Consider the following 24,320-nt stretch of genomic DNA (forward strand, 5'->3'; position numbering starts at 1 on the left):
TGGTGGATTGTAATGATCAATAGCTTGTTTTTTTTGTCGAAACACCTTCTACCAGTAGAAGTTATAAAACTAATTTCGGTTTTTAGACGTGTATTTTTAAGGAAGCCATTTATGCCAGCATTTTTGCCTTTTTTCTAACTTTTTCAACTTTGACGAAATGTATCTTCTAAACTAATGAATGGAATGGAATGTTAAAAACGTTTTTAAGTGCCATTTTCTTAAGGGGTTATATACCTTTTTTGAGCGAAAAAATTGAGGGAACTTTGGATTTTTTTTTTGGTGTGTAGCAATTATTTTATGACAGTGAAGTTATTATTTATTGATAGTACATGTTTTTATCGAAACAACAAGCCTTTGTTCTTGAAAAAATATGAATAATTTACAAAGGTATGGCAATTCTTTCGGAACCCTTTTTTTTTTTATGGCGGCTTGCGGTGACATCGATGGAAGTCCAGCAGGTCAACTGATATCAAAAAACCAAAAATGTTTAGTTAGTATAGTATTATTTCCAGTTCGTGAACGATTACTTTTAAGAATATTTCCTTTTTTCTGCATACAGTAACAATTTTTCCAAAAAGTTGATTTTTCAAGTTCTAAAAATTTTATTAAAAAATTCTGATCTGCGAAATTAAAATTGGCGCATAAAAACTGAATCGTTCACGAACTCGGCACAATCATTACGAATAATTTAAAAAAAAATTGAAGAAGATCGATCAAATAGTTCTTGCGCAATCGTGGTCACAGCGAAGGCACTTTTGGAAAAACACGACTTTGAGATAATCGCATTCAAAGTTTTACGTTGACGTTGCAACTATTGAAGTCGAGCGCGTCAAAACGCTGTTTTCCTATCGAACTATTATTCGGATCTGTATGAAAATTTGGGAAGATGTTCTCTAGGGGATATACTTTAAGATTCAGCAAAAAAAAAAATTTCGTTTTTTTGAAAAAAAAAAGGTATATAACCCCTTAATCAGGAAGATGTACCTTACCGGAAAACAAAGGTTTCATTCATGGTATATTTCATCGATTTTTTTTTGTAAACTGGTGTAATGCGGATGAGGTTTTTTGAAAGCGAGTCCCCAAATATAGGCTTTGAACATCGAAATCTGGAAAAAATGAAAAAGGATTATATTTAAAGTAACGAATATACTTACATATTTTGGCTCGTTCCCCTTCAGGGCCAACACCTCCCCCTTCAGGGCCGACAACTCCCCTTCCACGTCCTTTTTGTTCTCCACCGGAGCAGGTGAGCTGGGTGGTCCTGCCAGGGGGAGGGTGGGGAATGAAAATTTCGGGTAAGATTCCTTAAAACGAAAAAAAAAATTAGTACATTTTTATATTTTTCTAAAGGGGGCATTTAAGTAACATAAATAATGATTTATCTAATCTAAACTATAATATAAGTCTACCCCTAAAAAACGGTCAGTAGCAAATTCCACCCAGAACGGATTGACATAAAAATCTAAAAAAAATCACAGTAATTACTAAAATAATAAGCAGCCGCGTGAGGGGTACTTTGTAGAACAAAAAACAACCCCAAAGTGCCCCAAAATTCGATTTGTTTTTTTTTAATTATTTCTTTTGCCATTTTTCTGTTATAAATGTTGTTAAAATGGTTTAAAAATGTGATGTTCATAATCTTATGGCATACCCGCAAATAACTGCATTTAAATTTTTTGGAGATTCAGCATCCTTAACCAAGTCCCCAATATTTTTAAATTTGGCTAACCTGATGTGACGTCACGGCTTCCCCATATGTTTGCATGTATGTTCTGCTGGCGCATGTATGTGTGTATATATGTCCTGCTGTCGCACTTTAAGTGTGACCGCGCAAGGGGAAAATGTAAATACCACAGTCAACACATTTAAAATGCAAATGCCACACTCATAACACGTTTAAAATCCGCGGTTAAAAAATCGCGCCTTTTTCTTAAGTAAACGTTAAATTTTAAAATATCGGTAGACCTTATAGAAATCCCAATAGGATGAATTTTACAGTTTAAATTTTCCTTAAAATTGCTTTCATTTTTATGATGCAAAAAACTGATCAGCAAACTAATAAATAGATTAGTTTTCAAACGATGAGATATTGACAATTTGTTGATTTGTAAAAAACATTATTTCGCTCCGTTGCACACACACATGGACGAAATACATAAAAGCCACAAATGAGTTTTTTAAAAACACAATCCCTAGATATGTGCGTGTGTGTGCACTGCAGCTGACTGAGGAAGCTAGATTCGCTTAAACTCAAATGAATGATAATACTGGTATCCTTTTGCATACAAAAAATTGCATTAACATTTCTACAACAGATCGAATACATTTTCTTCTAGATTTTTGTGTTGCAAAATAGCATTGAATGCATTAAAAAACAAGAGAGAACGCTATAGTCGGGTGCCCCGACTATCAGATACCCGTTACTCAGCTAAAGGGAGTGCGAAAGAGATGGAGAAAAACTTTGATCCGCCGTAACTTTTTAACGAATGGTCCGATTTAAAAAATTGCTTCTACATTTCGATAGGTATTGATAAACACAATAAAACTGCATTTTTACTTTTCCAAAATATTGAAATTTTTAAAATCGTATAAAAGCGATTGTGGGCGTTAGAGGGGGCGTGTCACCCTTTTGAAATAAACTTGCGCTGCGTAGGAACTCCTAGAATCTGCATGCAAAATGTCAATCTTCTAGCTTTTATAGTTTCCGAGATCTCAGCGTTCATACAGACAGACAGACAGACAGACAGACAGACAGACAGACAGACAGACAGACAGACAGACAGGCAGACAGACAGACGGACAGACGGACATGGCTAGATCGACTCGGCTAGTGATCCCGATCAAGAATATATATAGTTTATAGGGTCGGAAACGCTTCCTTCTACCTGTTACATACTTTTGCACGAATCTAATATACCCTTTTACTCTACGAGTAACGGGTATAAAAACTAAGTATGGGCACTTCTACCAAAAGGTCCACCAAGCCAAAAACCTTGAAACTTGAATAAAACATATTCCCACATGAGTTTCCCCCGATATTAGTTTCTAAATAGTTTGATCCTGAGCTTAACTAAAAATTTGGAGTATACTTTGATTATTTTTAAGACAAACTCCACTAACACCAGTTTACACAAAAAAAATCGATAAAATATACCATGAATGAAACCTTTGTTTTCCGGTAAGGTACGTCTTCAGGATTAAGAAAATGGCACTTAAAATTTTTTTATGGACAAAATTTTTTTTAAGTGTAAAAAACGTTTTTCACACTTTTTTAATTTCTAACTTGAGTTGTGGTTAACCGATTTCAACCATAAATGGCTTAAAACGCTCAAAAACCGAAATTAGTTTTATAACTTCAACTGGTAGAAGGTGCTTTGACAAAAAAAACAAGCTATTGATCATTACAATTCACCAGCAAATTAATTTGATATGCATTTTTGAAGCTTGTGACAACGGTGTTTGTTTGGCCGTTTACAGCTGTTAACTGACACAACAGGGCTCTAACAGAGCTGTAATACCCGTTTTTCCCAACGTAAAAAATCGATATAAAATCGAACTATTGATTGATTTTTTTGTTGATGGTCTTGTTGGTTGACTTAAAGATGTATCTTTAAGTATAAGTCATAAAACTAATTTCGGTTTTTAGGCGTGTATTTTTAACAATGCCATTTATGCCAGCATTTTTGAATTTTTTCTCACTTTTCCAACTTTGACGAAGTGTAGCTTCTAAACTAATGTTTAACCTGTAAAATGAGTCATTTATGGTTGAAATCGGTTAGCCACAACTCAAGTTAGAAATTAAACAAGAAAGGAAGCTACCTTCGGCCAGCGGAAGCTTATATACCCTTGTAGATAAAGTTATGCTCAATCGGTGCAGTTCCAGGGATTCCAGATTCAGCGTTTCTATTTAAATTTTGTTTATACATAAGTAGTCAAGAATCAAAACGCCTACTTCCTACAAAGTTACAATGAATTTTCTTATATTTGTTTGAATATTCCTATGGGAGCCTTACGATATAGTGGTCCGATCCGGCTCGCTCCGACATATGTACTACCTGCAATAGAAAGAAGACTTTTGGGAAAGTTTTAACGCGATGGCTTTAAAACTGAGAGACTAGTTCGCATAGAAACGGACAGACGGACAGACGGACATGGCTAGATAGACTCGGCTATTGGTGCTGATCAAGAATATATATACTTTATGTGGTCGGAAACGTCTCCTTCACCGCGTTGCAAACATCTGACTGAAATTATAATACCCTTTACAAGGGTATAAAATTTATCCATAAAAAAATTTTAATTGCCATTTTCTTAATCAGGAAGACGTACCTTACCGGAAAACAAAGGTTTCATTCATGGTATATTTCATCGATTTTTTTTTGTAAACTGGTGTATTATATCCAAAAATTAGTTTTTGGCTATTTTTTTGTTATTTTTTGGACCTATCTTCAGTTGTTAATTTATCCTTTAGGAATGGTAATATGTGACATTATTCTGTACTGAATGCTTCATTTACATGTTAAACTATTAAGTTAAATCCAAAACAGCCAGTAATTAAGGGATAGAGGTAAGGAAATACACTTTACAAAACGCTAAGAAAAAATGTCCCGAGCGACATGTCCTGAGCGAATGTGGTTGAAACTGCATAAAATAACAACGGCAAACAATTTTTGAGTAAGACCAAAACCATTTCATAGCGACATGTTTGGACAACATTCTAAAAAAATCAAATTCAAATATTCCATCAGAATTCGCTGAATTCTGTTGTTGACTGAACTTCCACGAAATCCACTTCTATTTTTGTCCCGAGCGAATACGGCAGTTTTTTAACGATATCTTAAAAACTAAAAGTGGTAAAAAATCAAGATTTTTACACAAAATAGAGCTTGGAAAGAGTGAAAAGAAAAGCCCATTATTAAAATTAATATCCATTTTTCCCCAATTTTTTTTCAACTTTAAAGGTGTGCAAATGTCTTGGGCGACAATATGGAAGTGCCCATATTCAAATCAATTGATTCTCTTACCTTTTCTTACACGTGCCTCATATTGTTTAAACAAATGGAAATGATTAAACAATTTGTGGTTATAAATGAAGTGGACTGTATTAATGTTTATATAGGTTTTGAGGTTTTTATTAATAATAAGCGGTTTTACAATAGGTTTTAAGCGGGTTTCCGAATAGCGAGTGGTTGCGGGTACAATTCAACTATATGACTTCTATATGACTGCCGAAAAAACGTGCAGAAAGATAATGCAAAAAAACGCATGATATTCCAATACTAATGCAGATCGACTGCAATTTCGGCTATGCGTGTAAGCTTTAAGCTTTTATGTAGAATGCAATACAATGATGTGCATTTAACTAGGTGCGATTAGAAAACAATAATAAATGAACGATCTATTTCTCAACATACCGGCCCCCCTGAACGACGGTTCAGTTCAAAGGAAGCACAGCAATTTTCGTAATGGGGCGCTTGTAGGTTGCTTTGGCAGTTTTAACTGAGACCACACGGACCCTCTGATCCTGTCCAGGATGAAGTTGTACGACTCGTCCCAACAGCCACTTGCTTGGCGGTTGATTCGGCTCCTTCAGCACTACCAGGGTGTCCATGGCAACGTTCTGAGCATCTTGTTGCCATTTCATGCGAGTTTGAAGCGTACTGAGGTACTCTAAGTTCCAGCGTTTCCAGAACCCTTGAACCTTGGCCTACAATTGTCTCCAGCGCTGCAGTCTGTTGATCCAGGAACGATGGCTCTGGTACCGAAGTGAGAGGCTGACCTGTTAGAAAATGAGAAGGGGTTAGCGGGTTAAGGCTGTGATCGCTGGGTGCGCACAAAGGCCGAGAATTCAGAAGTCCTTCAATCTGAATTAACAGGGTCGAATATTCCTCGAATGTTAATGCACTGCTGCCAATAACTCGTTTTAGATGCAGCTTTATAGATCGCACGCCAGTCTCCCAAATACCTCCGAAATGGGGCGCTGAGGGCGGGATGAAATGCCAATTGATTTCGTGACTCGACAGGAAGCTCGAAATCTCTTCGCTATGAGCCTGGGCGATTGCGATGCGTTGCATTTCAGCTAAATCTCTTTTGGCTCCATGAAAAGTTGTGCCGTTATCCGAATATAAGTCTGATATGGGCCCTCGTCGAGACCAAAAGCGTTTGAAAGCGGCTATAAAGGCGGATGTTGTCAAATCGCTGACGAGTTCAAGGTGTATAGCCTTTGTTGATAGACAAACGAAGATGGCAAACCAAGCTTTGCCAAATTTTGGTGTCCGACCTGTAGAGGCTTTGATCGTCACAGGTCCAGCATAATCCAATCCACTGTGAAGAAAACAGCGGGCGGGTTGAACTCGAAACTCGGGAAGATCAGCCATAAGTTGAGAACTCGTGTGTCTTCGTTGCAAGAAGCAAGTTCTGCAATTAAATACGGTTTTGCGGACGAGGTTTCGAGCTCCTAGAATCCAATACCTTAGTCGTAGACTATGAAAAGTGTATTCGACTCCAGCATGTAGCGATGCAGCATGTTGATATCGAACTAATAAAGCAGCTATTGGAGATTCCTTAGGCAAAATTATGGGATGTTTTGCGTCATAATTAGCCATAGAATTATCGATGCGACCACCAACACGTAGTAAACTCTGCTCGTCTAAGAAAGGGGTGTAGCGGATCAACTTCGAGTTCTTTTTCAATGGCTGTCCGGTGCTTAATTGCTCGTCCATTCCATTCCACTTTAAAGAACTCCTTTTGAACATGGGTGAATATCCGAGACCGGGCATATTGTAGCTCCCACGCCGACAGAAACGGCGAAAGTTGATTTCTCCCGCGAAGACGATGAACAAAACGAAAGCAGTAGCTGAGTATCCTTATCAAACGAGACCATGAAGAGGTTTTATTGATCAGGCAGGTTAGTGAATTTCCGTCGTCGGAAATGTGTAGGTTAACCTTAGGATCGGCTTTTACCTCCAGGTATTCCTCTTCTTCTGTCGACAGAACAAACTTAGCCTTAACAGGTGGCCAAGTCGGCCAAGACTGAGATAGCCAGGCAGGTCCATTCCACCAGATTGGATGGTCCAAGAGGTCCTTTGGAAGTATTCCTCGGGATGCACAGTCTGCAGGGTTATCGCCACTTCGAATATGTTGCCAGCAGCTATGTGGGCACGTCTCTAAGATTTCTGCACTTACGGTTGCAAACATAAGTGTTCCAGGTACGGGGAGGAGATGATAGCCAATGCAAAACTATTTCAGAGTCTGACCAACAATTGATTCTGGAAATAGGAACAGTTAATGATTGCTTGACCAGGGAAATTAACTTAAAGAGCAAATGGGCTGCGTTTAGCTCGAGTCGTGGAATTGAGACAGACTTAATAGGTGCCACGCGGGTCTTTACCATTATCAAATTAACAGCATATCCATTGTTGACTTTGACGCGACTATAGATGACGGCTGCATATGCCTGGGACGATGCATCTGCGAATCCGTGCAGTTCCATTGTTTGAAGCGGTGTTGATATGTAGCGAGGAATTCGACAAGTTTCCAATAAATGCATTTGAGATACGAACTGTTGCCACCGTGTACATAATTGGGGAGGTAGTTCCTCATTCCAATCGACAGAACTCAGCCAGCTATCTTGAAAGAGAATCTTTAAAAACACAGTTGTGGGTGCAAGCAAACCCAGCGGATCGTAGATCTTGGCTAATTCCGGGGATTTCTAGCTTGAAGAAAATGCAGTCAGCTTTTGGTTCCCAATACAATCCCAGTACTTTAACAAATCGAAATGAACTGTCCTTCTCTAAAGCTTCAAGCGGATACTCACAAATTTCCTTGGGCAACGACTTCAATAGGGCGCAACAGTTTGAGCTCCACTTTCGAAGGTTGAATTGAGCTTTGCTTAGAAGAGAAATTAACTCATCTTTGAGGGCAATAAGATCCTGAATTTGGTCGCATCCAGTGGGAATATCATCAACGTAGGCGTCTCTGTTTAGAACGACAGCAGCTCTCGGATACTCTTCGGCATTATCGTTTGCGAGCTGCTTAAGAAATCGAACGGCGAGGAATGGCGATGAAGCTAAGCCATATGTTACGGTCAGCAGTCGATAGTGATCCAGCGTAGCGTTCTCCTCCTTTCTCCAAACTATGTGTTGATACTGCGTATGTTCGTCTGATACCAAAATGCCTCTAAACATCTTCTCAATGTCAGCGCAAAATACATAAAGATGCTGACGAAAACGAAGGCATACTCCAATTAAATCCCTTTGAATAGGTGGGCCTATGTGCAGTCGTGAGTTAAGCGAATGACCCTTAGAGTCCTTTCCTGAGCCGTCAAATACAACTCGGCAACGGGTGGTGGTGCTATCCGGCTTAAACACTGCGTGGTGTGCCAAATAGTTACAGCGTCCTGTATCCTCAGACGCTTCAGCAGCAGGTATCAGTTCCATGTGTCCTCTTTTTAAGTAGTCCTCCATGAACGTTACATACTCTTGCTTGAGTGCGGGGAACTTTCGAAATTTCCGTTCTAGGGCGGCAAAGCGGTTGAGAGCTTGTGGCAACGTAGAGCCAAGTGGCATGATGGGTTCCTTGAATGGGTACTGGACAATGTACACACCATCTTCTCGGCGAGCATGCGTTGTCAGAAAATGTTTTTCTGCAGGATCACTGGCGTCGATAGTCGCTTTGGTCGGATGCACCTGCTCCATGTCCATGAAGGAGCGAACTAATGAATCCAAATCTTCGTAAGCGTGGTGGTCTTGAGCGTGCGTAGATGATTGGTACAATCATTATAGCTGCCTGTAATAACCCAACCAAAATTAGTATGTAGTGCAATGGGGTAGTCAATACCAAACTCTCGGCGATGTCCAGTATATATGTTCCAGAGTTGATCAGCGCCCAAAATAACATCGATTTTTCCCGGTGATCCAAACGTCGGGTCAGCTAACGGTAAGCTGCGAATCTTGTTCCAGATAGGAGTGCTGGACTTGACCTGCTGAGCGGGAATAAAGGAGGTCAGAGAACTCATAATCAGGCCGGAGACCTCCAAGGATGCAGTTGTGGTTTTTGACAGCAAGGTGAAGTTAGCGCGACCTCGGCTAACTCCAGCCGGGTTAGCACCTAGTCCAACAACTGAGATGCGAGCATGCGTGCGTGGAATTCCGATCCTTTGGATAAACGACTCTGCTACCATGGTTATTGTTGATCCAGTATCGAGCAATAACCTACATGAGGTCTTGTTGCCACATGTGTCAATTACATTGGCCAGAATAGTTGGCAGTAGGGCTTGATTGTTGGCCCTGTCCACAGTATGATGGCTGACAGCAGCAGTATTTACATCAGCATCATGATCAATTGAAGGAACTATATTAACCTCAGCCGCAGACATATGGGCGGAGGCCATCGGAATCGATCTAGAGTCTTCCGGGTGGACTAGCGTGTGATGCTTAGCGTTGCACTGACGGCAAGTGTTCGAAGAATTACAATCCTTGACTTGATGAGATCGACTTAGGCAATTAGAACAAAGCTTAGTATCCCTGGCGAAAGTACGGCGTTGTACGACATCCAGGACTTTGAATGCAGTACATGCGTATATATTGTGCTGTCCTTGACAATAGATACAGCCGCGAGAAGACTGATTTGATCCACTTGCATGATAAGCGACTTGGCGGCGTCTACTCTGGGCTGGTCTTGAGGGTTGCATCACGTGTAGATCCTGACAAGACTCCAAAGTATCACAATGAGCGAAAAGAAAAGTGAATAAATCATTTATGGTGACGTCTTTCTTGGACGACACACTACTGTTAGCCCAAGCTTGTTTGATTTCGGGGCCTAATTTTGATAGCAATATATGAATTAGCCACACATCGCGGCTGTCACAGTTCAGCGCGTGTAGGCCTCGAATGCATTCATCGGCAGAGTCAATTACCCTACGTAACTCGGCGATATTCGAATTGTTAGCGGTTGGCAACGAAAGAAAATTCTGAACAAATGATCGAGCGATTAGCGTTTTCTTGTTATAACGATTTTGCAATTTTTCCCACGCGTCTTGATAATTATCATTCGAAACGGCAATATGTTTAATTAAGGAAAGGGCTTCTCCATCTAAATAAGATTTTAGATAATGAAATTTTTGGCACTTGGAGAGCTTTTCGTTATTATCTACTGAGCTTAAGAACAAATCACTAAACTGGCTCCAATCCTCGTATTTGCCAGAAAATGTGGGAATTCGAATTTTCTCAAACCTTAAATTAGCTGCTCCAGATGAGGTATGAATTTGTTCCAGAAGTTGGTTTTGTCCCTCAAATAGACGTTCCACTGTACTTGATAGCAAAAGGTTCGACTGGTCCTGTCCATGATCTTGACCCCCCATCTCCTTTATGGCTTTACTAAAAATGGAGTGCGCTCTGTAGAACTTGTCCTCGTATTCGGCTATATCCAATCCAGGGTCTTCATATCCCTCCTCTGTATTAATGTTTATATAGGTTTTGAGGTTTTTATTAATAATAAGCGGTTTTACAATAGGTTTTAAGCGGGTTTTCGATTAGCGAGCGGTTGCGGGTACAATTCAACTATATGACTTCTATATGACTGCCGAAAAAACGTGCAGAAAGATAATGCAAAAAAACGCATGACATTCCAATACTAATGCAGATCGACTGCAATTTCGGCTATGCGTGTGAGCTTAAAGCTTTTATGTAGAATGCAATACAATGATGTGCATTTAACTAGGTGCGATTAGAAAACAATAATAAATGACCGATCTATTTCTCAACAATTTGATTCACGGCATCCCCTTCCACCTGCCTTCTTTATCTTCTATTACACAGGTCGACAAAATCAAGACTTTTTCTTGGCCTAAGAATAAACGCTACAAAACCTGAAAGGATTTTAGCTGTAGATTACTACCTCGTACTTGGAAACTTTCCATCAGTTCGAAGTTTTTATAAATCCGTGGTCAATGTTCCAAATTTTCGATTTTTAGGCACTTTTTGCGGCTTAATAGTAAGAAAACCTTTCGTAGCCCAGAGCCACAATTTAGCGGAAGTGGTACCTTGAACCTTTAACTTCAAGAATGTCCAATCACCAAGCTGGGCGACCTCTATTTTTTAGCTACAATGGATTTTACAGAAGTACTTTTTTTCATCTATAGTAGCCTGATATTTTCTTTGTTGAACTGAGACCCGTACACATACAATACAATACGCAAAACTATTTTTGAGCATAAGTGACCCTTGCTTTAAAAATATTTATACATGGGCGTAAGTTAAAAGCTGGAGGGGGATTACACTTCAGGCATTTTAGCCCCCAAAGATTAGTAGGCTACGCTCATGTGCTTATATTAGGAATATGTTATTTAAAATTGTGACAGGTTTGGGCACTGTTTGTGAATCGTCACTGTGAAGGAAGGAAGAAAAACAATTTTAAAAATTCCAAAACAATTCACAAAAACCTGATGAGTGTCCTAAAAATTAAGCCCATAAGGTGTCTTTGGATCAAAAATGCATTGTAGAAGAAAATATTTTTATTTAATTTTTAAACGCTGTTCACAAATGAAGATTTTTAAACTTTGCTGTGACTTTAAAATTTTGAATGCGCCCACCTCCTCTTGTGGTTGAGTTAGATTGAATTTTCCAAAACGACTGTATAAAAGAGACATGTAACTATTTAACTCCGAAAAGATTACCAAAATTGGTTGACCACTCTTGAAGATATATCCCAAAAGACAAAGAAAATTTGTGATTTTCTTAAATTAAAGATACCGCAAATACCAGAGCAGATGGACTATAGGCGTAGTGGCAACTTATGCTTAGAAAAGCCTCATTTATCGAAATAAAATGGTGGCAGGCCTGGACAACGAGCCATGTCACATTTTGTCGGCCTGTGTTATAAACACTGAATGTTTATGATATGTGTTTTTTTGTCCATTTGTTTAATGTGTTGTCGCTTAGTTTTTAGATGACAAATAAGAAATGTATTTTTGCTTTCTGTGGAGTGTAAGTTGTGAGTATAGGAGAGTATAGGCAAGGTAAAAATAGGAAGTTATAAACAAAACAATTGCTAATCGAACCCTATCAATACTTTTTGCACGTTTTTGCACGTTTTACGTAAAACCTCCATGTTGTAGTTGCATTCGAGTTCTGCCACTACACATTGCTTAATGTTTGGATCGACAACAACCGGCAACAATCCGCTGTGATGGAATTTGTTTTGCAAACTATGAACGGAATCGAATTAAGCGATAGTCAGCACACAATAGTCAAAAAAAAATTAAGCAGATTGTTGCCTTTCTTAGACGTAATTTGCCAAAATGTCTTAGAATAATAGACCGATTCAGGGAAAAAAATTCCCTGTGGCTTTCGTCGAACATGAAAATTTCATTTTTGGAAAAGGGCTTGCCAAGCGACAAACCTGGTCGCAAATGCCTAACTTCTAATGAGACAGGACCACGATTAAAGCGTAAGGTGGCATCTCAATTGGCGAAAGAAAAAGAAAATTCGATGCCATTGCTTTTGCATGGTGCTTCTATTTAGCAAAAAATATCAAACAAGAAGATACTTCAGTTTTGTTGCGAAAGGCGTTAAATATGAAATATTTATTAACAAATACATTTTTTTAGATCCTTGCCTTTAAAAGTAAATATGCGGCGTTGGCGGTTGATGGAGACTTAGTCTAATTCAAAATTTAACAAAAACAGAAATTGTATTACAGTTACCAACACAAATAACATTTTCTTTTAATCCTTGCCTTCAAATGTATATATGCGGCGTGGGCGTAGGATGAAGATGTGGTCCGATTCAAAAAGCAACCAAAACCGAAATTACATCTTAGCCTTAAAAGTATATAACAAAAATTTTAGATTTGTATCTTTAAAACTGGAGTTTATGCCTCAAAGACTGAATATTTGCCCATAGTGCATTGCACTATGGGAAAAAAGTCTATTTTTTTGGCATAAACTTTAGTTTTAGAGATACAATTTAGAAATTTTTTATATATACTATTAAGATAAAGCTGTAATTTCGGTTTTTGTTGCTTTTTGAATCGGACCATTGCCTTAATCCACCGCCCACGCCGCATATTCAAATTAATTGGCAGGGAATTTAAAAAATTTGTATTTGTATTGGTAAGACGGTAAAGTAATTTCGGATTACGTTAATTTTTAAAATTTGTCAAAAAAAAAAAATTGCTGACGTGTACAAGAAAAGTGAAATATTATCTAAGAGCAGATGCCAGTTTTAGCTTTAACGGGGGTCCAGCTTCTTTATATTTGAGCCCTTTGCAGCCAGGATTTTCACTTGACTTGTCCCTTTCCATAAATTCAATTTTTAAGATTAATGAAAGCCACTTAGATTGTTTTTTTATTTAAAAATATTTTTTTTTTATGTTTATAAGTTGCTGGATTTAAGTCATTTTTTTGAAGAAACGTGCAAAAAGTTGTAAAAATTATTAGTTTTGCGATATTAAGGATACAATTGGTAATAACTTTGCGTTTTTACCTTTTTGCAACTTTGTGTCATTTATAAGTTGTACAACACGGAACACAAACAAACTTGTTAGTTTTAAGCTAAAAAGACACACATTTAAAATAGTTCACAGTTGAACAACAAGCCATAATAATCGAAACATGTAATCTAAGATTCATTTATAAATACCTTTGCTACGATTTGACTTGATCAGAAATAATAAACCATTTTGTTGCTCCACAAAATATGCACTGAAAGTTTGCAAAGATTTTTCACTAATTTACACACACAACAAAGTCAATCGAAGAGCTGACTTTGTTCGCTTATCAACACTATAATGTTGTTAGTAAGAAATCTTAGATAACTGTTCTTGGCTAATTAGGGTATGTAAATTCACAAAATACATTTAATTTTTAAAAATAATTTGTAAAATAAGTTGATTTTATGCCAAAAAAATTGACTCTTTTCCCATAGTGCATTGGTAGCTATGGCGTTTCTTTTCTCTGAAATAAGGCTTCCTGCTTTTGAAAAGCATCTTTCTGACGAAGCACTGCTGGCTGGAGTCCCCAAAATTTGGCAGCTTGTCTTGAAGAGAAGTGGAAACTGATTTTTATTGGCGTTCCACCACTTTAGGGGCTCAAAGTCAAAATTTAGCTTGGAACGAGAAACAAATACTGTACTTTTGCTTATTGTACACCCAGAAAAAAAAATGACCTAAAATGTCAAAAAATGGCCTAGAATTTAGGTAAAATTGGCCTAAAACTGGAGCTAAGTCCTTGAATGGCCTAAAATTTAGGATTGTATGACCTAAAATGTTAGGCCATTAATGGCCTAAAATGGGGTCATTTTTGGCCTAGATTTTAGGTAATTGGCTGCCTTAAAATATGAGAAAACCCCTATCCAAAATTTTAGGCTTTCTTTGGCCTAAAAATTTGTACTGAAAAATGTTTCATATTATAAAGTAAATACAGAGAAATTTATAGCTAACTCGAGGTCAATGTCGGCTTAGTCTTCAAGAAGTCGTCATTATTCCAACACACAAAAACGAGCAAAGAGGCTTCACTGTTCAGCAGTGAAATCGCTGTTTTATTCAACGATGGAAGTGGGTTACCATGCAAGCCGCGCTATAACTGGTTGGGAATTATAGCGTCGCTAGAACGGTATCAGAGTTCCGTGCAAATTTATTTAGGTAAAATGCATTAATTTTAAGGCCCACGATGACCTAAAATATTAGGCTATACGGGACCTAAATAGTAGGGCAAATATACCAAAAATTTAAATTTTTAGGCAGTACATGACCTAAAAAGGAACTTTTAGTCCATTTAAAATGTTTTAGGCTATGCATGACCTAAAATGTTGTCCATCATTTTTCTGGGTGTAAATGTTTGACATTAAGCCCTTGGAGCTAGTTCTGTTCGAATAACGTGAGCTGTTTGTTCGTTTTTTTTTTGACATGAGCTATTCGAGCCAAACAGTTTGAAAGGGCTCTTGGAATCATAGGGTCATGGGAGGAGCTCTTACTCGATGATTCTATGATCCCATGACCTGTAGGTCATATATGATTCCAAAGTCACAAACAAACAGCTCAAGCTCAAGCTCAAAGCTGATTTTAAACTCTACTCGAACTAAAAATGTTTTAATTTTTTAGTCCCGTTACCATCTTTTATTCTTTTAGAAATTAACTTTTTAATATTCATGAATTATTTTTTAGCTTTAAAGCTTAAATAACTAAAATAATAAAAATACATTTCGAGACATAAAAAAAGAACAAAACAACATTGGAAAACGTCTGCCCTTTGCGTGGATCGAAAAAACATTACGCTTTAGCCAGGACGACCATAGACCGAGCTAAAGGGAGTGCAAACGCTGTACTCGGGTTGGTGTCCCGACTAAAATTCGTAACTCAGCTAAAGGGAGTGCGAGGGAGATAGATATATATTCCCAATTTTGAATTCGTATAACTTTTTAATGGATGGTCCGATTTAAAAATGTCTTCTACATTTCGATAGATATAAATATACACAACAAAATTGCAACAAATTTATACTTCTCGGAAATCTTTAAAGATGTGGGTGCAGGACCCATTTTAAAATCGCTAGTAAGCGATTGTTGGCGTTAGAGGGGGCGTGGCGCTCGGCTGAAATAAACTTGCGCTGCGTAGGAAGCCAGAGAATATGTGTGGAAAATCTCAACCTTCTAGCTTTTGTAGTTTCTGAGATCTCAGCGTTCATACAGACGGACAGACGGACATGGCTAGATCGACTCGGCTAGTGACCCTGATCAAGAATATATATACTTTATGGGGTCGGAAACGCTTCCTTCTAGCTGTTACATACTTTTGCACGAATACAATATACCCTATTACCAAAGATATTATAAACACTAAGATGTGTAACGAGGAGCAAGAAAATGTACGGAGGCAGCGTCATTTTTGTCAAATGCGACTCATACGTATTCAGTCTAGTTTTAGAATGCCGTTTCTTGGCGCTGCAGAAAAGTCGAAATTCAATTTTTGTCTCATTTGTTGATTCTTGATTTATGTTGCCGAAAAGGAATCGCGCTAAAAGGCACATTGCGCACAACATTTCTAAACGGGCTGTGGCGCATTGCGTTAGTTGGTGGCCCGCGAATAATGCGATTGAGGTTCGAGTCCACTCTGAGGCGAAGTGGTTTTATTTTTATCTTCATTTTTTTTATTTTACTTTGTTTTTTTTTTAATTTCTTTTGTTTTTTAATTTTTTGGTTTGTTTTTTAATTTTTTTTGGGTTTTTTGTTTGTTTTTAATTTTGTAAGTTCTAAAAGCAGAAGCATTTTGAGCAAATATTTTAAATTCATTACTTTTAAATTAAAAGTTTATGAAATACGCATCCGAGTTTACTTTTATAATTTTATTTAATTTTTAATTTTTATTGAAGTATACAATTTAAATGCAATTCAGGGACTAAAAATAACAATAATCCCTAGAAAGAAATGATTTACACCGAAATCATTCAATCCATTAATGGTCTTTACCTTTCTTTCAATTTTAAAAAAATATATTCAATAAACAATGTTTAAAAAAAAAAAATACTAAAAAAAAAAGGTTGCGTTCAGTCGGAGTTGAACTCGGTCCGACACTACACCCCTAGCCCACAGTGCCTTGTTTCGAGACGTCAGACAGTTGCGACATTGAGCCTATTTCGCAGTAGAGCAAACGAAATTGCACACTAACACAACCAAAGAATCTAACACGGACAACGCACACTAAGAAATTATAAATCCACTTTCTGAATCCACACCAAAAATTTTGGCGTCCATTCAGTTGTATGGGCGTTACACCTCTTACCCTGCAGGAAACGGAATCAGTTTTGGACTATTAAAATACTAGTTGGGTCAAGAAGGTTAACTAGTTCAAGTTATGTCCATTTCCTTGTAACGAAGTGGTCCATTTTTCATATGCTTGTCGTCGGAAACAACTAGTCCATTTGCTACTAGTTTTGCACTAGTGACTGTTAACCAATTTATGGTTACAGCTGTTAAACTACACTAAAAAAAATATTTTCACGAAAAAAAATAAAAATTAATCTCTAAACCATCAAGTGATTGGATTTCACTAGTACTTGACGATGCCTAACTTGACGCTCTCCTAGTTTAGTATCCAATTAATAGGCGCGGTCCTTAGAGAATTTCTGATAATTATTATGTAATCAAATACAGTAAATGATAATTAAATGAAATTAAAACAAACTTACTTTTTTTGAGGCAAGTCGCCCTCTCTAGGACTTGAACCCGGGACCTTTGGATTTGTAGACACACTAACTGATTGAGCCATACACGCATCACATTTTGTATTGCCCTAACAAGGTTTATAAATTTTAGTGTGACATAAATCAAAAACAGTGATTATTCACATATATATTGCCTCGGACAGATTAAACTAAGTTTAAAATAAAACTAAAGCATCACCTAGCAAACAAAAACCAAAAAAAAATGTACAGAGACTAGGGATTGAACCGAGGACCTCGAGTGTTTGATTTGTTTAGTGTTAAATTTCCCAAGACATTTACACTCTAGGCTATATTTTTGGATCATATGTGTTTCATTTGCAACTAGTTAAATTCCTGTTGCCTTTTAACTAGACCCTAACATGTATTTGTTCTACCAGTTAAATATTTTTAAGGTTTTTTTTGTCAGAAAGGTACTAGTCCGAGACAAGTTTCTTTTTTACTAGTTTTGTATAATCATTTTTTCGACTAGCACAAATTTTCTAGACCCTGTGTAGTCCAAATGCATTGAGACAAATTCCGGTTGCTTTATTTTAGTTGTATTACTAGTTGTTTTTCAGACTAGTTCGCATTTTTCCTGCAGGGTAGTGTTTATATTCTCTTTGCTTTTACTCTACGAGTAACGGGTATAAATAGAACAAGCTCATTCCCCCTTTTCCCCTTGTCGACAACAGTGTGAACAAAAGTCGCGTCTCATAGTCACTCTATATACAGTGGCTCACAGCTTATTTCGTGCAGAGGTAAACTTAAAATTCAAACTCGTATAGCTAACAAACTATACGATAATTTACCAAAATTTAAATGCAGTTATGTTAGGTAGTATTCTGGCCCTTATTAACCCACTTCTTTATTTTTAGATTCCATAGAATAACACTTAAAATTAAAAAAATCTCAAATCACTGACTTTTTTAATGTCACAGCTTATTTCGTGCAAAACTTTAAAATTATTATTATTTGTAAATTATGGCTAAAAATGTGTTTTTTTTATTTCTACATTGAAGCGCTTATTATTAACAATTTTTTTTTGGAATTTTAATTATGTCAAATACACTAAAAAAAAAGTTACATGCAAAAAAATAAAATAACACCAGTTTACAAAAAAAAATCGATGAAATATACCATGAATGAAACCTTTGTTTTCCGGTAAGGTACGTCTTCCTGATTAAGAAAATGGCACTTAATATTTTGTTTATGGATAAAATTTTTTTTTTTGCCAGCATTTTTGCATTTTTTCTAACTTTTTCAACTTTGACGAAGGTAGCTTCCAAACTAATGAATTGAACTCAATGCAATGTATAAGAAAGTTGGAGCGCATTCTATTACCTGTAAAATGAGTGAATTATGGTTGAAATCGGTTAACCACAACTCAAGTTAGAAATTAAAAAAAAGGTCAAAAACGTTTTTTACACTTTAAAAAAAATTTTATCCATAAAAAAAATTTTAAGTGCCAATTTCTTAATCAGGAAGACGTACCTTACCGGAAAACAAAGGTTTCATTCATGGTATATTTCATCGATTTTTTTTTGTAAACTGGTGTAATCAATTAAAATGCTTAAATGTATATTTTCGTAATAAAAATGTCGTAAAATGTATCCCAAATTTGCAGAATTTATTGAGCAAGGACCCAGTTCTCAACTATCCATGATCAAAAGCTTCTTACGAAGGAATTAAGTGGTACCAATAGGCCGAAAATGCATCCTGTACAATAGTATCTGAACCGGAACAGACTTAAAATTATTAAAAATGTATAGTAAATTTAACAGTATGTATACTCTTTGGTTGGAGTTGAGAAAAGTTATTTTATCGACCACGTCTTCAGTCGAAGCCACTTTTGAACTCTTTTCGAAAATTAGACATTATACAATAGAAAACACCCTCTCCGACGGAGCGCTACTTGCTGGGACCACAAAGAATCTTAGGCCTAGTTTGTATAATAATGCAAATGGTTTCTTATTACACCAGTTTACAAAAAAAAAAATTGATGAAATACGCACTTCATGAAACTATGATTTTCGGTTAAGGTACATCTCCCAGAGTAAGAAAAGGGCACTTTTAAGTTTTCGTACGGTACAGTTTTTTTTTTAAAGTATAAAACGTTTTTTAATTAAATTTTTAGGGAGAACTTATTAAAGAAATGCAAAGCTCTACACAACGGCTCATTATAGGCATAATTGGCTCTATAAGCCGGTACAAAAAATGATTCAAACGTTCTTAACGATCTACTAGGCGCCGATAACCCTATGCTGCCCAGCAGTGCAGGGCAGTCAATTTCAGAGGTCAGCAAGTCACATATAACAAGACAGAGCGCCATAGTCGGGTTGGTGTCCCGACTAACTAATACCCGTCACTCAGCCAAAGGGAGTGCGAGGGAGATGGATATATACAATTTTGATTGCGAATAACTTTTTAATGAATGCTCCGATAGGTATAAATATGCACAACAAAATTGCATTTATACTTCTCGGAAATCTTTAAAGGTGTGGGCGCCAGACACATTTTAAAATCGTTAGTGGCGATTGTTTGCATTAGAGGGGGCGTGGCGCTCGGCTGGAATAAACTTGCGCTGCGTAGGAAGCCTAAGAATATGTGTGGGAAATCTCGAGATCTCAGCGTTCATACAGACAGACAGACAGATGGACATACGGACAGACAGACGAACAGACAGGCAGACAGACGGACGGACAGACAGACGGACGGACAGACAGACAGACGGACAGACAGATAGACGGACAGACAGACATGGCTAAATCGACTCGGCTAGTGACCCTGATCAAGAATATAACGGGTGTTTTTTCAGAGGTATAGAACTTTAACTTGCAATAAAACAACGATGGATTATTCGATTGACATGAGAATAAATCACTTGACAGCTGTTAAATCGGTTGCCATCTTGAACAGTGATGCAAACTTAAAGTTCTATACCTCTAAAAAAACACCCTTTATATACTTAATGGGGTCGGAAACGCTTCCTCCCTGCAAGCATTTTCTATCGCGGAAGTCACTCTTTAGTGACGTCTAGAAGATGAAAACGATCGTCCGCGATATCGCATTCGGATCGCCGAAGTCACCCCCGTCGGCAAGAACTGTTCCACTACGGCGACACTTCCCGAAGTCACTTCTGAGTGACTCCTAGAATTGTCGCGGAAGTCACTTCCAGAAGTGACTTCGGCGACGCTTCTAGAAGTGTCGCAATAGTGGAACATTTCTTCCCGACGGGGGTGACTTCGGCGATCCGAATGCGAAATCGCGGAAGTCACTTCCAGAAGTGAATTAGGCGACACTTCTAGAAGTGCCGCCTTAGTGGAACAGTTCTTCCCGACGGGGGTGACTTCGGCGATCCGAATGCGATATCGTGCAAGTCACTTGTAGAAGTGTCGCCGAAGTCACTTCTGGAAGTTACTCAGAAGACACTTGTAGACGATACCTAGAAGACCCTTTCCCAATTGGAAAATATGTTTTTTGTGCTCATTCTTCATGTTTATTTTTTCAACACATTTATTGAAATATATAGTTACAAAAGCATTGCGGCATGTAAGCACGGTCCATAAGCTTGTAGGAAATGGTGTTGTATTATTTTATTTAATTCCAGTTCCGTGTTCCGTCTATGAAAATGCTTAAAACAACAAAAAAATAATTAATATTGTGCCATATAAAAATCAGAGGAGGTATTTACCTTTTATAATTAAATAAGTGGAGTATAGTTAAGTTTTCGGTTTGCCCAGAGTTTCACGCCAAGTAATTCCTTTTGATTTCGCAGGACAGCCTTGTACACGCTTAAATCTCGATTTCTCCAATCACTTTAATTTTTGATGTAAATAAATATTGTATTTTATTTATATTCCACCGGTATGTAATATTTATAAAATAACGGGTTCACTCCGCATTTCATCACAAATACAGAAGTTTAGAATAAATCGCACTGATCACAAAAAAATCTCGAAACGTCAGTTCGTTCGAATTCAAAATACAAAGTGCGTAGGTCAAAGAGAAAAAAGGGTAGTTTTCAGGTATAAAGAGAGAGCCAAGAGCGGACTGTACCCCAAAAACTTCAAAAAAATAAAACCAAATTCCTTTCTATCTTCAATTTAACTTCCTGAAGGGAATTGGAAGATGTTTTTTTCCCATTGGTTTTGTTTTTGTAAAATGTGTTCTATCGCCTTTTCATCGCCCAAAAGTGTCTCAGAAGTTACTTCTTCGCGATCGCAAGCCTTTCTATCGTCCAGAAGTGCCTCAGAGTTACTTCTTCGCGATTTGAACCCTTTTTAGGTAGTCAAATACGTTCTATCGCCATTCTATCGCCCAGAAGTGCCTCAGAAGTTACTTCCTCGCGATTTGAACCCTTTTTGTTTTTGTAAAATGTGTTCTGTCGTGTTTCTATCTTCCAGAAGTTACTAAGAAGTGACTTCTGGACGATAGGCGATAGAAATATCGCCCGTTTGCTTGCAGGGGTTACTCGCGTGCGTGTGTTTTTACTTTAATGGTGTTTGTAACTGCACTGCCATAAGGCAGTTTTTAGCACCCCTGCAATATACGAATAAGACGAGGCAGCGTCATTAAAATTTAATGACAGAAGGGCAAAAGGTAGAAACTGTTTCTGTACACGCTCAAGCCGGATTATGTGTATAGTACCTGTCGGGTTCCAGATGAACAAGGCATATTCTAGTTTGGACCTAATGAAGGCTGAATATAAGCTTGGGTCCGTGTAGGGATCTTTAAATTGCGCGGCATTTCTTTTTAGAAAACCATACATAGCGTAGGCCTCAGGAATAATATAATTAATATGTTCAATGAACATAAATTTGGCGTCAAACATTACTCCTAGGTCCAGGGATTCATTTCTCAGGGACAGAATATGGGAATCAATGGAATAAAGAAAAGGACATTAATTATTCGTTTACTGTACCTAACGAACACTAATTTCCCACTCTTACTAGATAATTTTGAAGAAGGTCACCATCGGAGATAGAATTCACAGCTCTAAATATCACTATGGACGGCAGTCCATGTAGTGACGAAGCGCACAAGGAGAGTGTGCGAAGGCGACTACTGTGTATATTAAGTAAAAACACCTCTTAACGAGGTAAAAAACTAGTGACGATCGCACCTTCAACATATTCTTCTGATATCAACATTTGTGACAATAAATTATCACAGTCGTCATTAAATACACTTTCTAAAACTTTATCATTCGGCCCGCACTAGCAAACTATTCCAGCCTTTTCTTCTTCACTCTTCACAGGCTTTTTTATTGCAGCGTGCGGAATGATACAATTTTAGAAAGTGTATTTTAAGACGACTGTGGTCCGATTTAAAAAATGTATTCTACATTTCGATATTCTATAAAGAGGATAATTTTTCTGATCTTCAGGAAAATTTTCGAATCTTCAAAAAAAGTCAGAATTTTTGAACGAGTTTTTTTAGAAAATATTTTCTGAAATACAGAAAAATCAATTTTTTTCTAAATTATAAGGTTTATATTTCTAATCTTCCTTTCTTTTTTTGAGGGTTAAAATCGGCATTGATTTTAGAAAAAAAAGACTGAACTTTTCTAAAACTAAAAAAAAATTGCCATTAAAATTATAAATATTTCTACATAATAGAAAATATTTTTAATTTTATTTTTCTAATAACAGAAAAAATGTTTGAAGATTTTTCTAACATTTAGAAAAAAATGTGTGATATTCAGACATATTTTTCTAGAAAATAAAAAATTTAACCGTATTTGATCGATTTTACTTCTTATACACTTTTTAGAAAATTTTCTTTTAGCCTAAGAAAAAATCGCTATTAATTGAAGAAAATTTCCGGGATCGGTAGCGTAGGGGTCTAACGCGTGCGTGCAAACCCACGTCGAGACGAAAACTCGTGGTGTCTTTTTTGTTTTTTTTTTTAAAGTAATAGTTACCTATCAATAAAAAAAACGTATTGCATTTTTTTTAGCTCATAAATAATTATATTTTGATAAAAATTATGTTTAAGTTTTTCAAACTTGAAACATTCAATTACTGTTGTTATTGAACCATAATAAATATATAAATATTAATATTAATCAATAAATATTTAAGAGCAAAATTAAATGAACAACTAAAAGGAATAACCAGAAGAGTGCCAGATCAATTTGAGTAAAAATAGGAGAACAAAATGTGAATAGACTTTGTGCAGCGCCTCACGTGATGCTTCCGTGGCGCAGCTAGTAGAGTGCTTGACTGCAAACTGTGAGGCGAGCGGTTAGCGGTTCGATTCCCGCGTGCGGCGACCAAGATGTTTTTCTCAAAATAGTAAGTTATTGGGTTTTTATATTTATAATTTGTAATTTGTATACTCGTTTCCGTTATTATTACAGTTCCAATCTGAAACCACCCATGTGCTCAATTAAAGGAAATTCAAATAAGGTGACAAACAAGAACGAAAAAAAAAACAAACTCGAACTGGCTTCAGGAGGGAGATCAAGAAGCTGTTTAGTCACCTTCACGAGAAGCTGATAGCCGTTGAGTCCCAGTTTAATGGGCTAAAAATAATTAAGGAAACTCCAACAAAGCTTTCTTCCCCTCCAACTGGCCAATTAATAAACCACCTTACTCCTACTATTCCACCTTCATCCATCAGGGATCCTGGCTCCTCCAATAGCTCACTAATGTACGCTTCATTAGTTTCTGCCAACGCCAGTGAAAACGATAAAACTCGAATAACCTTGTGCCTCCACTGCCGGGTCCTTTATTATTGTGCCCTACCATTGAATCAGCCATGTCTCCTACTAGATTGGCAATTCCTGCTCCAGTGCTTAATTTTGTTACTCCTAAGTCTATCTGTGCAGACCTGGCCCCTGGCTCTCATCCTGAGCCTGATCCTGGTGCCTTACAATTCAACCTTCCACAATCCGCCAACGCGGTACCGTCGGTATCCTCCGTTAAAACGGCACCGCCAGTATCCTCTGGTCAAGTATCGTCGGTTGTACATAATGTACATAATGGTCCTGGTTCCTCCAAAAGAAATCGCAGGCCCCTCCTGGCTGCGGTTAATAATGGTCATCCAGCAGGCGCAAACCGTAGACGCCTCGAAGCTGTAGCGCCACAAGCAATCATGCCAAAGAAGGCCATTTTTGTGT

General features: G+C 37.4%; 1 protein-coding gene across 1 annotated transcript in view; it reads right to left on the reverse strand.

Moving 5' to 3' along the window:
* Positions 1 to 278: 278 nt before the first annotated feature.
* Positions 279 to 24,320, reverse strand: part of LOC138914670 (uncharacterized) — a 184,402-nt gene continuing 160,360 nt past the window's right edge. The window contains exons 5-7 of the mRNA XM_070219435.1: positions 1,155 to 1,304; positions 990 to 1,106; positions 279 to 463 (exon numbers count right to left, since the gene is read on the reverse strand). Coding sequence (XP_070075536.1) covers positions 1,021 to 1,106; positions 1,155 to 1,304 — 236 coding nt within the window. The 3' untranslated portion in view covers positions 279 to 463; positions 990 to 1,020. The remainder of the gene's footprint in view (positions 464 to 989; positions 1,107 to 1,154; positions 1,305 to 24,320) is intronic.

This window comes from Drosophila takahashii, chromosome 2L, assembly GCF_030179915.1.
Source record: "Drosophila takahashii strain IR98-3 E-12201 chromosome 2L, DtakHiC1v2, whole genome shotgun sequence".
Classification (NCBI taxonomy): Eukaryota; Metazoa; Arthropoda; class Insecta; order Diptera; family Drosophilidae; genus Drosophila; species Drosophila takahashii.